At 34.8% G+C, this 12928-nt stretch overlaps 1 protein-coding gene across 6 annotated transcripts in view; it reads right to left on the reverse strand.

The window, feature by feature from the left end:
• Sec71 (ADP ribosylation factor guanine nucleotide exchange factor Sec71) overlaps positions 1–12928 on the reverse strand; it is a 140624-nt gene that overhangs the window by 95674 nt on the left and 32022 nt on the right. For all 6 annotated transcript variants that reach the window (XM_081746168.1, XM_081746167.1, XM_081746164.1 and 3 more), the window contains 3 exons: positions 8051–8193; positions 3002–3236; positions 211–380 (listed from right to left, as the gene is read on the reverse strand). In XM_081746168.1, the coding sequence (XP_081602294.1) occupies positions 211–380; positions 3002–3236; positions 8051–8193 (548 nt within the window). The remainder of the gene's footprint in view (positions 1–210; positions 381–3001; positions 3237–8050; positions 8194–12928) is intronic.

Here is a 12928-nt window from a genome sequence, read left to right on the forward strand (position 1 = left end):
GTAAATGGATCACGACCATTTAGCGAATTCACTCTTAACTTTTGACCACCTACTCCCTAGCCAAAATTTATCGGGATTTACTAAGTAGCTCTTCAGATTTTTTTTTTTTTTTTGTCTTCCGGACGGACGTACAAACGAACAGACAAGGTAAATATGTACAGGAGGTTAGGTTGGTAACCAGACTCCTTAGAATTAATAAAAGTAGCTCACCTTTCAAACACATTAGCAGCAGACAGATCACAGTCGTAATTGACATATATATCTACCACACTTTGAGCGTCTGCACAAATTCTTGTGAGCGCCTGAATCACCATCCATTTATGTTCAAATGAGGAACTTGAAGTCTCGAGAATACTTAGAAATATTTCCTTAAAAAACACCTGAAACAAATAAAATTTTAAAAATTACTTTTATATTTCTAGTATGCATAAATAAGGGTGTCACAGGAAATAGACCAAAAGCTGCTGGCAACATTGCCAAACGGAAGCTCGTAGCGGCGCTAGTTTCATGCCGTCTACATCACAGAGGCCTGCCATTTAGCTCATTATGAATCATTGGTCAGTGCACTTGCATGTTCAAGAAGTGAAATCACCATCCACTTGAAGAAAAGTAGACGTGGAATCACCATCACGCCTTTGCTTGCGGGAAGAGACGGAGCTACGAAGTGGGCAGGACACACTTTCGTGTGCCGAACAGAAAAGCGATTAGCAGGCGTGTAAAACAGTGAAGAGAAACTGGTTCTGTCATTGACAAGATGCATGAAGGATCATCAAGGACAACGTTTACACTAGAAAATATCGATCTTGTAGCCAGGCTCTGCAGAAAAGTCCTTAAGAGAACAGTTTATCCTATGCAAGAATAATGCACATGTCCGAAGCCGCGTCGAATTTTGAAGGAAGACTTCCGGTATCATCCGCACAAGATACAGACTGTGTGACAGTTACCGCCATCATTAATAACAATGTCTGTATAGGTCGTGGAGACCAATAAGAATTTTTTATTTTTCCATGTCTACTTACTTTTGTTTTGTAAAGGTTTTAAACTGTCCCATTTCTCGTGACGCACCCCGTATATTCAATTTTCCTATCACACCAGTAACACAACAAAAGATACGAGATTGTATTTCAAGTAAGATACTTTTATATGTGATACAAGACATCAGTTATACATCAGTTTATATTACATGAGAACACTACGCGTCGCAGGCTTAGACCAACTTCGAAATAGTCCTCCTCAACATTGAAGTGCTAGTCTCAGTAATGTAAAAACTCCCTTTGATGGGTTCGGTCCAAAAGCGTGCATTTGTGTTAAAACCATTGCTCAGTTTCATTTTCCAACGTTAAGTTTTAGAAGTTCTTAATACCATGTATAGAAATTCCATATAGAAATTTGAGTCAATCTATCTAACATTCGCAGAAAACTTGCACATTGTTAAACCACATTTATTTGTCGTTTGCTAAGATTTCCACCACATTTATTTGTAGTTTGGTAAGATTTGCATGAACCTAGCGTCCTGGTGATACTTAGACCAACGTCGCTTCAAGTTGCTCTTCATCAACGCGAACATTACACATCTGCATCACTAATTTCCACACCACACTATCAGTGTTATATATAGTTAGCTATTACGTTCTCCAATCCAATGTTTTCAATATTTCCTTACTTCCTGGAAGGCTTCCTAGTGCCTTCATATTAATAAGACTTCTATCATTACAACAACTCTAAAAGCAGAATAATATCAAAATATAGGTCTAAGACTATTAAGCTTTTCTGCCTACTTTCACAAATTATTTTTAATCTTATTTTCCAAACCTCAACATTCCATTGCAAATACATAATAGAACTAAGCTGCACAACAATCGGATATTACAGAGACATCTACTGTGATGCCACAATCTTTCATTTGTTAGCAGAACAGTAAATTAAGAGTACGATCGTATTGGTAAATAGTAACAAGGTTACTCTTGTCTCTCTAGGCCATATTTGAAAGAAAAATCGTTCTTCATTTCTTTTAGGGAACTGACTTCGACATTTAATGGTCGTTACGGAATTGAGCGGACGAGTAAGTTAAGTATTTTGCAAGATGATGACTTGGGTCTTATTCGAGGCACTGTTTGTACAGTACTATGGTACAGTAATTTACAGTATTGTTGATTCATAATAAACTGAGCTGGAGATATTCTCGCATCTTCTATTAGCCACAGACAGTGAGCTTCTAGTATGTCAAGCATAGTTAAAACTGAGTGCCTACTTTAAAGTGTATAACAAACAATTAAATGTTTCATTGGAGTTTAGCTTCCCTTTCAGCATCGAGGCTATATGAGACGTGGGCATACAACTTCATGTGGGATCCTAATACAGTAATGCATTCAAATTTCAAGGCTCTCCCATCGGGAATCGAACCCGTGACCCAGTGCACCAAAGGGCACGTGGTATAACAGAAAAGTTACATACGCTATAGTGCTTATATTCATATCACTTGACGACATCTCACTTTTTTTTCCCATATAAATAGAATGGATAATTGAATGCTACTTCGTTATGAAAAGTATGGATCTATATGCCCGTAAATTATTACAAATGAAACATCTAACTTTATTTTCCCGTGAGTGTATTATGAATGTCCACTTTAACGAAAAACACACTACGAGGGTAAATATTAAAACATAACATCCTTTAGCCTCTAACATTTTCTTCTGCTTTGGAAAATAAAATTATACAGAAGATGGATCAAGAGAATTTACAGTGTATTTCAGCACCTTAATGTTCCAATTTAAAAGAAAATTATTTTGGCTATCTACGGAGATCAAGCTCAAATACTGTCACGGCTAACCACTAAAACACCATGCAAAAAGAACACAGGACAGATTTTGCAATACAAAGACATTACTTAATGCATCAATCCACCACCATCTACAATATGCAATGACAACTCTCAGAAGGTCACTGTTAGACAGTGGTAGTATTTTTACTCATATAAATACCAATAATTTATACTCACTTCAATCTGCATTTTTAAGTGCATTTTAAACTTGGACAGAAGAGCCAGAAATATAGCTAATGACAGTTCAAAAACTTCAGGCACTGAAGAGACACCATTTTTAGACAATGCAACGCATAAATACTGTTTAATTGCTGTAACGAACATTTCATTTGACCTAAATACTGGACCAGCATTTTGAAGAATGGACAGTAGGAGTTGTAAAGACAGAATTTTTGACCGCAACTCGTGTGATCTGAAAATAAAAACATAAATACCATGTATAGAGGAGGATATAGCTCACATTAAACGTGCTAAATCAACAATTATTTGGAAGATATACTATTAATTATGAGAGAGGATCACAAACTAAGGTTACAAGGCCGATATTTCTGGAGTTTCATCTGTTACAGAGGAATGAGGATGGTGTGGTAATTTTAATATATGAAGTTGGTAACTGTGCAGTTTCAGTCACCCGCCACCTATGGCACTAGTTGTAGGTAAACAAAAATGGCGACTCGTTTGCAAAACTAGTCTAGCGAACAAGCCCGTTCAGTTATTCGATTTCTGTGAGCGAAACATGTAACCGTGACTGAAATTCACCGGCAGCTGGTAAAGGTTTACGGAGAGAATGTAATGTATCGTCAACATGTCGCAGAATGGTGTCGAAAGGTTGCGGTTTCTGCATGCAGCTCAGAAGACTATCACGCTGCTGAAGCAGTCTCGCTGGAACATCATCGACATCCCTCCCTGCAGCCCGAACCTCGCTCCAAGCGACTTTCACTTGTTCCCGCACTTGAAAGAGCATCTAGGAAGGCGTCGCTTAGCTTCAGACGAGGAGGTGAAATACTTTGTGACTGAACACGCAAGGACAGGATTTTTAAAAGAAGGGGATCTTCAAACTCATCCCGCGACACAACAAATGGAAACTATGTAGAAAAATAACCTAATATATGTACTATCTGCTGGCTGTATTGGTTCTATGAAATTATATACAGGGTGGTAGGTAACTCCACCGACAAACTTTGGGAGGCGATTCCTTATACGAAATGGAAGAAAAAAGTTCTAATAAACATGGACCGAAAATGCCTCCTTTCAGAGTTATGATCCATTGAAAATTCGAAAAATCATTTTTCAAAACTCCCTAACTTAGAAACTATAGGATCTATCCCAAGCGGTTTAAGGAATTACACAGGAACTAGTATGTTCTCTAACTAAATATCCATGTTTTACCATCTTCCGTTATCGGTGAAAGGAACTGTGAAAAGGAAGTTGAAGTATAGGGATACTCCTTTAAGTACTAATGGTGCGTTCGTTTCGCTGGTAGCGGTGAATTCTGAAACATGGATATTTAGATAGTGCGTATACCAGTTCCTGTGTAATTCCTTAAACCGCTTGGGATAGATCCTATAGTTTCTAAGTTAGGGAGTTTTGAAAAATGATTTTTCGAATTTTCAATGGATCATAACTCTGAAAGGAGGCATTTTTCGGGCCATGTTTATTACAACTTTTTTCTTTCATTTCGTATAAGGAATCACCTCCCAAAGTTTGTCGGTGGAGTTGCCTACCACCCTGTATATACGTATCTCTGCAGGTTTTGTAACCTTACTTTCTGATCACCCCTTTTTCCAACTACTGCTACTCAAAGTTATTTAGTTCTGACAATGTCAATGTTGAACATATATAACTGGCGTTGATTTTCAATCGAATCAATCTAATTTCTCAAGAGGGACGTCCTGATAAGCTATCAACAATTCCATTAGTTTACTACAGAATGGCAAATTTGCTTTACTAAACGACTGTTAGAAACTATTAAGTGCTTCAAAGTCGAAATAAGATTTAACTATAATATATGAAACTGAAAATCGAGACCAGTTACTGTTATAGAAACAATCGGGAATCACTGCTCGATTTCCTGCTAGTCCAGCGAAGTTTTAGCTTTTCCTCCAAGTCTCTTAATACTTGATGTATTTCATTCACAAGACTACATGCATTCGTAATGTTGGTATGGGGTAGGGTGTACAAAACACGCAGCAGTGTTACGTATACAACACACGGAGTTTGGATATTTTCTCACTACTGAAGCCGGAAGATGTAGTAATTTCTATCACCTGTGGGTTTGGTAGAGAGATTAGAGTGGAGATCTGGGACACTTACAGTATGCGGCACAACAAACAGTACTGAAGTTCGCGTACGGGTGGCGCTCAGATGCTATGTGGTATGAGCTGTGAGTGCCACATGTGTGCTCAGTTGTGTGTGGACTAGCGTAGTGTGCAGTTGGCGCGAAGATAATATTACTCACAACAGAGGAGGAGGTACTTATTGTCGAGCAATATTTCCGCTCATACGGTATGGGGCAGCGTCTCACTGCGTGGACGTCTACTGTATTGCTCTGGAGTGTTAGCTACGGCATATGAAAACGAAGATTTCATCAGTAACATATGGTTCAGTGATGAAAAGCCATGTGTACTTTGATCGCCACATCAATCGACAGTTGATTATTGACCCTGTCTTGCATGATTTGTGCGGCTTTTACCGCACTAAAAATCTGTCGTTATAACAACAATGGAATGCAGCAAGACGGAGCTATTGCCCACACTGCAAGTGAGTCACTTACCCTTCTGCTCACAAGAGTCTGGACATCGCTTGATTTCCTGTGAAACGGATTTTCCATATCCTTCCCACTCCCCTCACCTCATGACTCCAGATGCCTACATAAGGGGTATGCTGAAGGAAGCAATTTTCCGAACAGATAACTTCCTACCACTATACCGGAGTTGAGAAAAGATTCGGTCATTTGCTTTGTCATTCCAGCAAACCGTGTTCACTAACATGTTCATCGATCTACAGGACCGCTATGAAGAATATATGCGACATTAATGTTCAACATTTTGAACACATGATGCACAGGAATGATTCCTTGTAAATTTACAATATGTGTTGAGTAACATTTAGTTGACATCCATTTGACAACCTTTCTTATGTTTCGTTATGTTGTACAACAAATAAATAAATGTCAACGATGTGATTTCAGTACTGTTTGTTTTGCCGCATACTGTATTTGATTGTTGAATACCGATTCCCTCTATTACCATTTTTACTCAATAGCGTTTAATGTTAAATTCGAAACTGGTTCATTTCTGCCACTTCCAGTTTGAAGTCAGGGTTATGGGACAAAATGGTACCTACTCTCAGAACAATAAATCGATTCTATTATAATAATAATAATAATAATAATAATAATAATAATAATAATAATAATAATAATAATAATAATAATAATAATAATAATAATAATAAAGCGCTGTTTGCTCTCTCTTTGCCTTTGCTCTATGTAGATGGAAAGAGGTTATATTGGATTTTTATCACTTCCGGTTTTAGTACAGTGTTAAGGACGGAAAAAACATTTATTCTTGGGATGCTTAATCGATTGTAGTAAACCACTCCTAGCTATCTATTACACGTTGTATATTTATATTTCGCTATATAATAATGGTTAAAACCGGAAATAGCTTATTTCTATTATTTCCGGTTTGAACACTACCTCAATTAGCGAACTCAATTCCTAACTTCTGATGCTCTACACGCTGGCCAAAACTGGTAATGATCCGTTAAGTATTTCAAGAGATTTTTTTTTGGTCTCCCAGACGGACACACTGATAAAGTAAATATAAAAAGAAATGTTCAGGGTTCTTATTAAAATATATATATATATTTTTCCTGATTTTCAGATGTCACACCAACCATTTTCTCTGACCCGTGATGTTGAATAAGATAAAGGTCTACTAACGAAGAATATTTGTAAGAGCTAAATGAAGGCTTGATTAATAACAGCGAATAGGCAAACAAAGTAATCAAAAAAGTACTATTTGAGCTACTGAACAAATTTTATAAGACATCTTCTCATCAATACATATCAATACTTTTTTTTTTTTTTTGTTTAGTTTTAAGAAACTGGCTACCCTTCTCTTCAACGGGTAACTGTAATACTAGATTCTTCAGTGAATTTCACAAAAAAGTAGTAAATAAGGAAATACACAATTAATTACTTAATAAAAATAAGATATTGGAAAAATGTTTCATTTTTGCTTAAAGGTATTTAAAGGTCTGACATAATAAAGATTCGGCGGAGGGAATACTAAATCTGCCCAGGCGTTCTAGTGTCTTCAGGGAGTTTACGCACAAAAAAATTACTGGTTAAAAATGATTAGTATAGAATTATATGAAAAACAAAATAATAATAATAATAATAATAATAATAATAATAATAATAATAATAATAATAATGCATAACTAGTATAAAATTGAATCTGTCTCTGTGTAACTGTGTCTAGTATATGTGACGAGGATTGGCTGAAGCAAAGCCTACATAACAAGTTACAAGCTTAATATTCGATGACATTCACAACTACAGATATATAAATTAATATTACTCGTAGTTGAGCCCGAGCTCAACATTTTTAGCTTATTAGCATTAAAAGCTTTAATTATATATTATTAATTATTATTATTATTATTTAGTAGCAGTAGTAGTTGTTGTTGTTGTTAATAATAATAATAATAATAATAATAATAATAATAATAATAATAATAATAATAATAATGATTGCACAATTATCACCATATCTGTATAAATATTCAATCACTTCATTATATACAACTTTGTGTTGATTTACAGGCGACATCTACAGTGGCAGCTTTAGCGGGTAGGCACTGGCCTACCCACAATTTTTGAAAAATATATAAACGCTACAAGATACAATAAAGAGTAAATATATATTCCACTATCTACATTAATGGTAGATAATTATTTAACAAATAGCATCAACCACTATTGTAAAAGTACTTTCTTACTGTCATTAATCAATCAAATATGTCCATAAACGAGGGAGCGGGCCTACTCAAAATTAAAATCTTAAAGCCGCCCCTGGACATCTATTAGTATGACTGTTTATTGTTATTAATTAGCGTGAAGCACAGACTGCTGTTTATTATCACGATAATATTTATATAGATACTGCAATCAATATTCTGTCGTCATTTACAAACTTTAAAATACGAATACCATACCTAGGATCTGGCTGTCCTTCCGGTAAAGGCTTCATAGATAATTTACATAATGCACGGAAAACTAGGAATGCATCTTTCTGTAGTATATGAGTAAATTTCGCTGTTACAGCGGAATCTCCTTCATTACCAACATCCATACTTTCCTGTAAAAGAAAGTAGTTTTTAATGGCTTAAGTTACTTGTAAATACATGGAATACATTTTGAACATGAACTATAAAACTGTACATAAATAAGGAATGTTTATTTATACTTATTAATTAAAGAAAAATGATTTCATAATACATCCTGTGTGTGGAAACGATCAAAACTACTCGGAAAAAATAATTTCCAGGAAGAGGCACATTTCTTCTGAAAACACAAGCAGGAATGAGCATTTTTCCAAGACCATACTCTTCTTCATTCTTATTATGATGTGAAGTGCCTTGGAAATACTGACAGGCATAAAATATTTTTAGAGGAACATGCTCTGAATGAAAGTACAAAAAATTTAGTTCCTCCTGAAAAACTCGTGTACTATACTCTTTTCAACAATTCAAAACTATATGAAATGTATCGATTCATTGTAAAACTGTAAAGCTGTTGTACTGATACGGAATAAAGGACTAGTATCCTATAAATTTAGACTCTCAAACATGGTATCTAAGAATTGTTGGCAATTTGGTACATTTACCGTAGTAATATTCACCAATTCATGCCTATATGCAGTAAAATAAATTCAGAGAATTTTTGTTTTCTTAAGTTAATTTGCTATACCATTTCGCATTTAATGAACAATATGCACCCTAAATTGGCTAACTTGAACTGTATGTATGGTACGATGTTCCACTTAAAGCGGCTTCATTCTCACTCGAAATAATTATAAGGAGTCTAATGTCTATACAAAATAACGAAAAATTTTCAGAATCAGACGAATAAACCACACACAAATAATCGTCCATCTCTATGTTATATATTTTTTCTTAAAATCGTTGTCGCAGTAAAGCTGTCAGATATTAATATAAGGAATTTTAATCTTCTTCCACTATGAAATTAAATTATTTTTACTATCATCTCTTTGCTACAAACACACATCTGTATGTGCTTCCTTCACTTAATATCCATTAGGTCTCTCTGGGTTTCTTTAGTCGAAACTAAAATTTTCTCTTTTAATACAATGACTATTTATATAAATCTGTCAACTTCATAAAATTTCAAGGACTATGTAAGTAGCTAAAATAAATAATAAACTTTTTTTACACTGATGAAATTTTCAAGTTGATTTAACATTTTGTAGTATTTACCGTCTGTACATAACACTTCTGACCCTATCCTGTAAAACACTTTCAAACTTCCAGGACTATAAAAAGGTGAAATGCTTAATCTTCCTGGTAACTATAATTTCCTTTCTTTCATGACATGTATGCTACTCATGCTACGTAACATGCAAACGTGTCTAACAGATTTACAAATTTGCCATTTTGTGGTAGCTGGGCTGTGCTTACGAAAATAAATATGTGAACATGCTACTGTATATTTACAAAATAAGATCTTCCTAAATAAGCTGGAGGAACGATATGCATATCGATTTGTACTGAGTGCAATAATTTCCTATAGCCTGACCAGAACATATAGTATCTCTCGAACATCAAAAGTCAGTACGTACAATCTCATCTACTGTGCATTTTCCTTTTTTCTCTAATGAGTGTTGAAGCCCATTCAGGATTTATCTAATTTAAGCAAAATTGAAACACGAAGCATTATAGCAGTTCAGTTATTTTTCATAAATCCCGGACATTAACGAGGTTAAGATTAGGATTATTATTTGTTGAAAACAACGATATCTAATTCGACCGTCAGAGATTCTACAAATCACCAGCGGACTGCTAGTCAATTGAGGGTTTGAAAAAGAAACAACGGAAAACTAGTCGCTAACAGCTCATCATTTTTTGGTATCTATTGGTACCTTGGAAAATCCTTAATTTTAGTGTTTGAAAATCAAAACAATGCAACCTAAGAGACTTATTTACATATGTGAAAGATACCTGTTTTACAATCAGAATTTTACAATAATAATAATCTACAAGGCACACAAAAAGTTATGGCCCATTTCCACTGATGGCACTGCACATACTTCCTTCACTTTCGATTCGAGGTTAAATAAAAGGTACGGGTCACTGCACTAAATTTTCTTGCTATAACTCCTTAAACTGAATACTGTTATGCTGTAATTAGTGAAGGAGCAATTTCTGTGAAATACGAACAAAATTATAAGGCATTTTCGGAAAATTTCGCCAAAGGAAACCCACTGTGGATTTTTCATTAAAAAAAATGACTTACGTAATATGCTGGAGTTTTTAATGAAATATTTCTTTATAAATTATCAACAAAATCGCCAATCGCTTTCGAGAAAATAGTCTGAGAAAACTCAGTCTCAAGAATAAACTAACTCTCGTAAATTTTCTCCAGAAAAATAACTTATACCACAGGTTAAAGAATATAGTCAAAAGAAAAACGACATAAGGTTTTTAATGAAACATGAAATATAAAAAATAAACAAAGTACAGTCGTTTTCGTGATGTTTAAAAATTTTATTTATTTTTCACCCTTTAGTAAACCACCCTTTATTTTGAGGGTAAGAACAAAAAAAAAAAAAAAAAAATCCTTTAATTTTGTGTGTTGCACGATATGGCTTCCAGCAGCGTGAACATGTTCGCATTGGGATGAACAAACGGACAAAAAGACGGGTATTAAAAAAACACGTCTTCGGTAAGTAAGGGCCATTAAATGTGTTGAAATTTCGAATTAGATTTTTCTTAATGATCACCATACTTTCTCCTCTCCTATCGTCGCTCGAAAGGAAAATAATAATAATAATAATAATAAAATAACGTGTTAGCATTTCCTCTCGAAGCCTATTAACCATGATAGCTACAGTTAAACAAAGACGTCAGTAATAGCATGTGTGTTTGCACGGAAGCTCCTAAAAAATACAGGATATTCGTAAGGCGGTTATTGAGACCGAAACTGGTAAAACGTGTAATGCAGGGTTTCTGAACCTGGGGGGAGAGGGGGCACGAATTGTAATAATAAAAAAAGATAAATGTAATTACGATTTATTAGCGAAAAAAAACATTGCTTCAAAGATTAATCTTATTTTCTTATTTCGATACACACATTTTTTATGTCCACACTTGTCAAATACAGAAAAACATATTAAACTTTTAAACAACGGTTTTAAAAAACAACTGGAATAAAAAAGAAAAAAACTGGTAAAAAACTACATATTGAAATTAAAAAAAAAAACTAAAAGTGCGTATTAAAATACAATTCAAAATTAAGTCTATGCACATATACTGTATACCTACAACTGTACGTGATAAGCAACAATAATCAAAAAGCTTTACCAGAAATCGCTTATGGGGATCGTTACCAAGAGGATTTGATAGAAGGGGTCGTGATACAAAATAGGTTGAGAAATCCTGATGTAAGGCATTCGGAGAAGCATGCAATTAGTGCAGAAACAAACTTCTGAGCATCTTGCGCCACCTTGTGAAATGGTATAAAGTAGAACGAAAAGTTCCTCATGAGATGACTGCAATTCAGGAAGCAACACGTTTCTCTATTGTCACATCAGAGAAGGAATTTCCTCCTGGACACAATATAGGCGTGAGACGAGACATAGGTTCTTTATGATACGCCACCAGCTATACCACTGGTTCGAACATGAATCCATTCCCAAACAGACAAAATAATCATTTCATCAACACAACGTTATACTCATGTGTTTGGTGGACTGTTCAGAGTATCGTCCACCATGCGCTCTCTTCACCTGAAGAGACAATTAATGGAACTGTACTTGCAGAAATCAGAATGCGTACATGAAAAATAGTAAACTGTAGTCACTGCTTGTAATTCGCAGGAGGTGTTTTTTATTTCAAAGACATGTGAAGCCATATATTGCTAAGACTGTATTCCTACCGATCTGGAGAAATCTATTTCTTGATTTCTCTCTGACTTTTCCTGACCTTTAGCAGGACATTCCGACTTTCATGACAGGTATCGGATGACGCTGACATGTAAATATGGAATAAATATCAGTGAATATATATATATATGAGAACATTTATTCTATAGAGACAAATAGTAATCAATTGCTCATACGTACATTCCACTTACCTCCCAAAAAATTAGTGTTACAGTGATTCGCTAAGCTGAAATTGGTGTATAATTAATGTTGGAAAAATATATTTTATGAAATTTCCCTTCTTTCTCTGATTTCCAATTGTTTCCCCTGAGCTTCCCCGACCTGCACCATTTTCCCTGACTTCCCTGACCAATAGGAAGCGTGTAAGATAACCCGTCATACAATTATCCGATTTGGCTGAAACGCTAATGCATTCCTCATATTCCCCAGATATTACTGCAATTTCTTTCCATTCGTAAGGGAACCATCTGCAGAGTCAGAGGTTCTTCTGGGTTCACACTGAAATTCTGGTAATGATTTCCCTGAACTTCCATAACTGAGTAAGTAAATTTAGCCTTATTCACAACACAGCAAACATTATCACTTAGTCTTTTCTGTTTTGTTTTGTTTAAAAAAAAAAAAAAAAAACTTTTCTTAATCGACCTCTACCATCTCTACAGACGTCGAACGTTCTCCTTTTTTATTTTCCAAATAAATTATAAGCTTACTTTCTTATTATAAATATTTATTATTAGAATTAGTCAAACTTCCTGTATTTGGAATGCAATAAAACACTAGCACCAAACAATAATTATACGCATATATTACACAGTCATAACTTTAATACCTTTCTCATTCTCAATACAACTTATGAACATAACAAGTAATCATGTATTATGATTTGGCCTATCTCTTTGATTATCTAAAATTAATA

The sequence above is a fragment of the Thermobia domestica genome, chromosome 18, assembly GCF_964235325.1.
Source record: "Thermobia domestica chromosome 18, izTheDome1.hap1.1, whole genome shotgun sequence".
In the NCBI taxonomy this organism is placed as follows: domain Eukaryota; kingdom Metazoa; phylum Arthropoda; class Insecta; order Zygentoma; family Lepismatidae; genus Thermobia; species Thermobia domestica.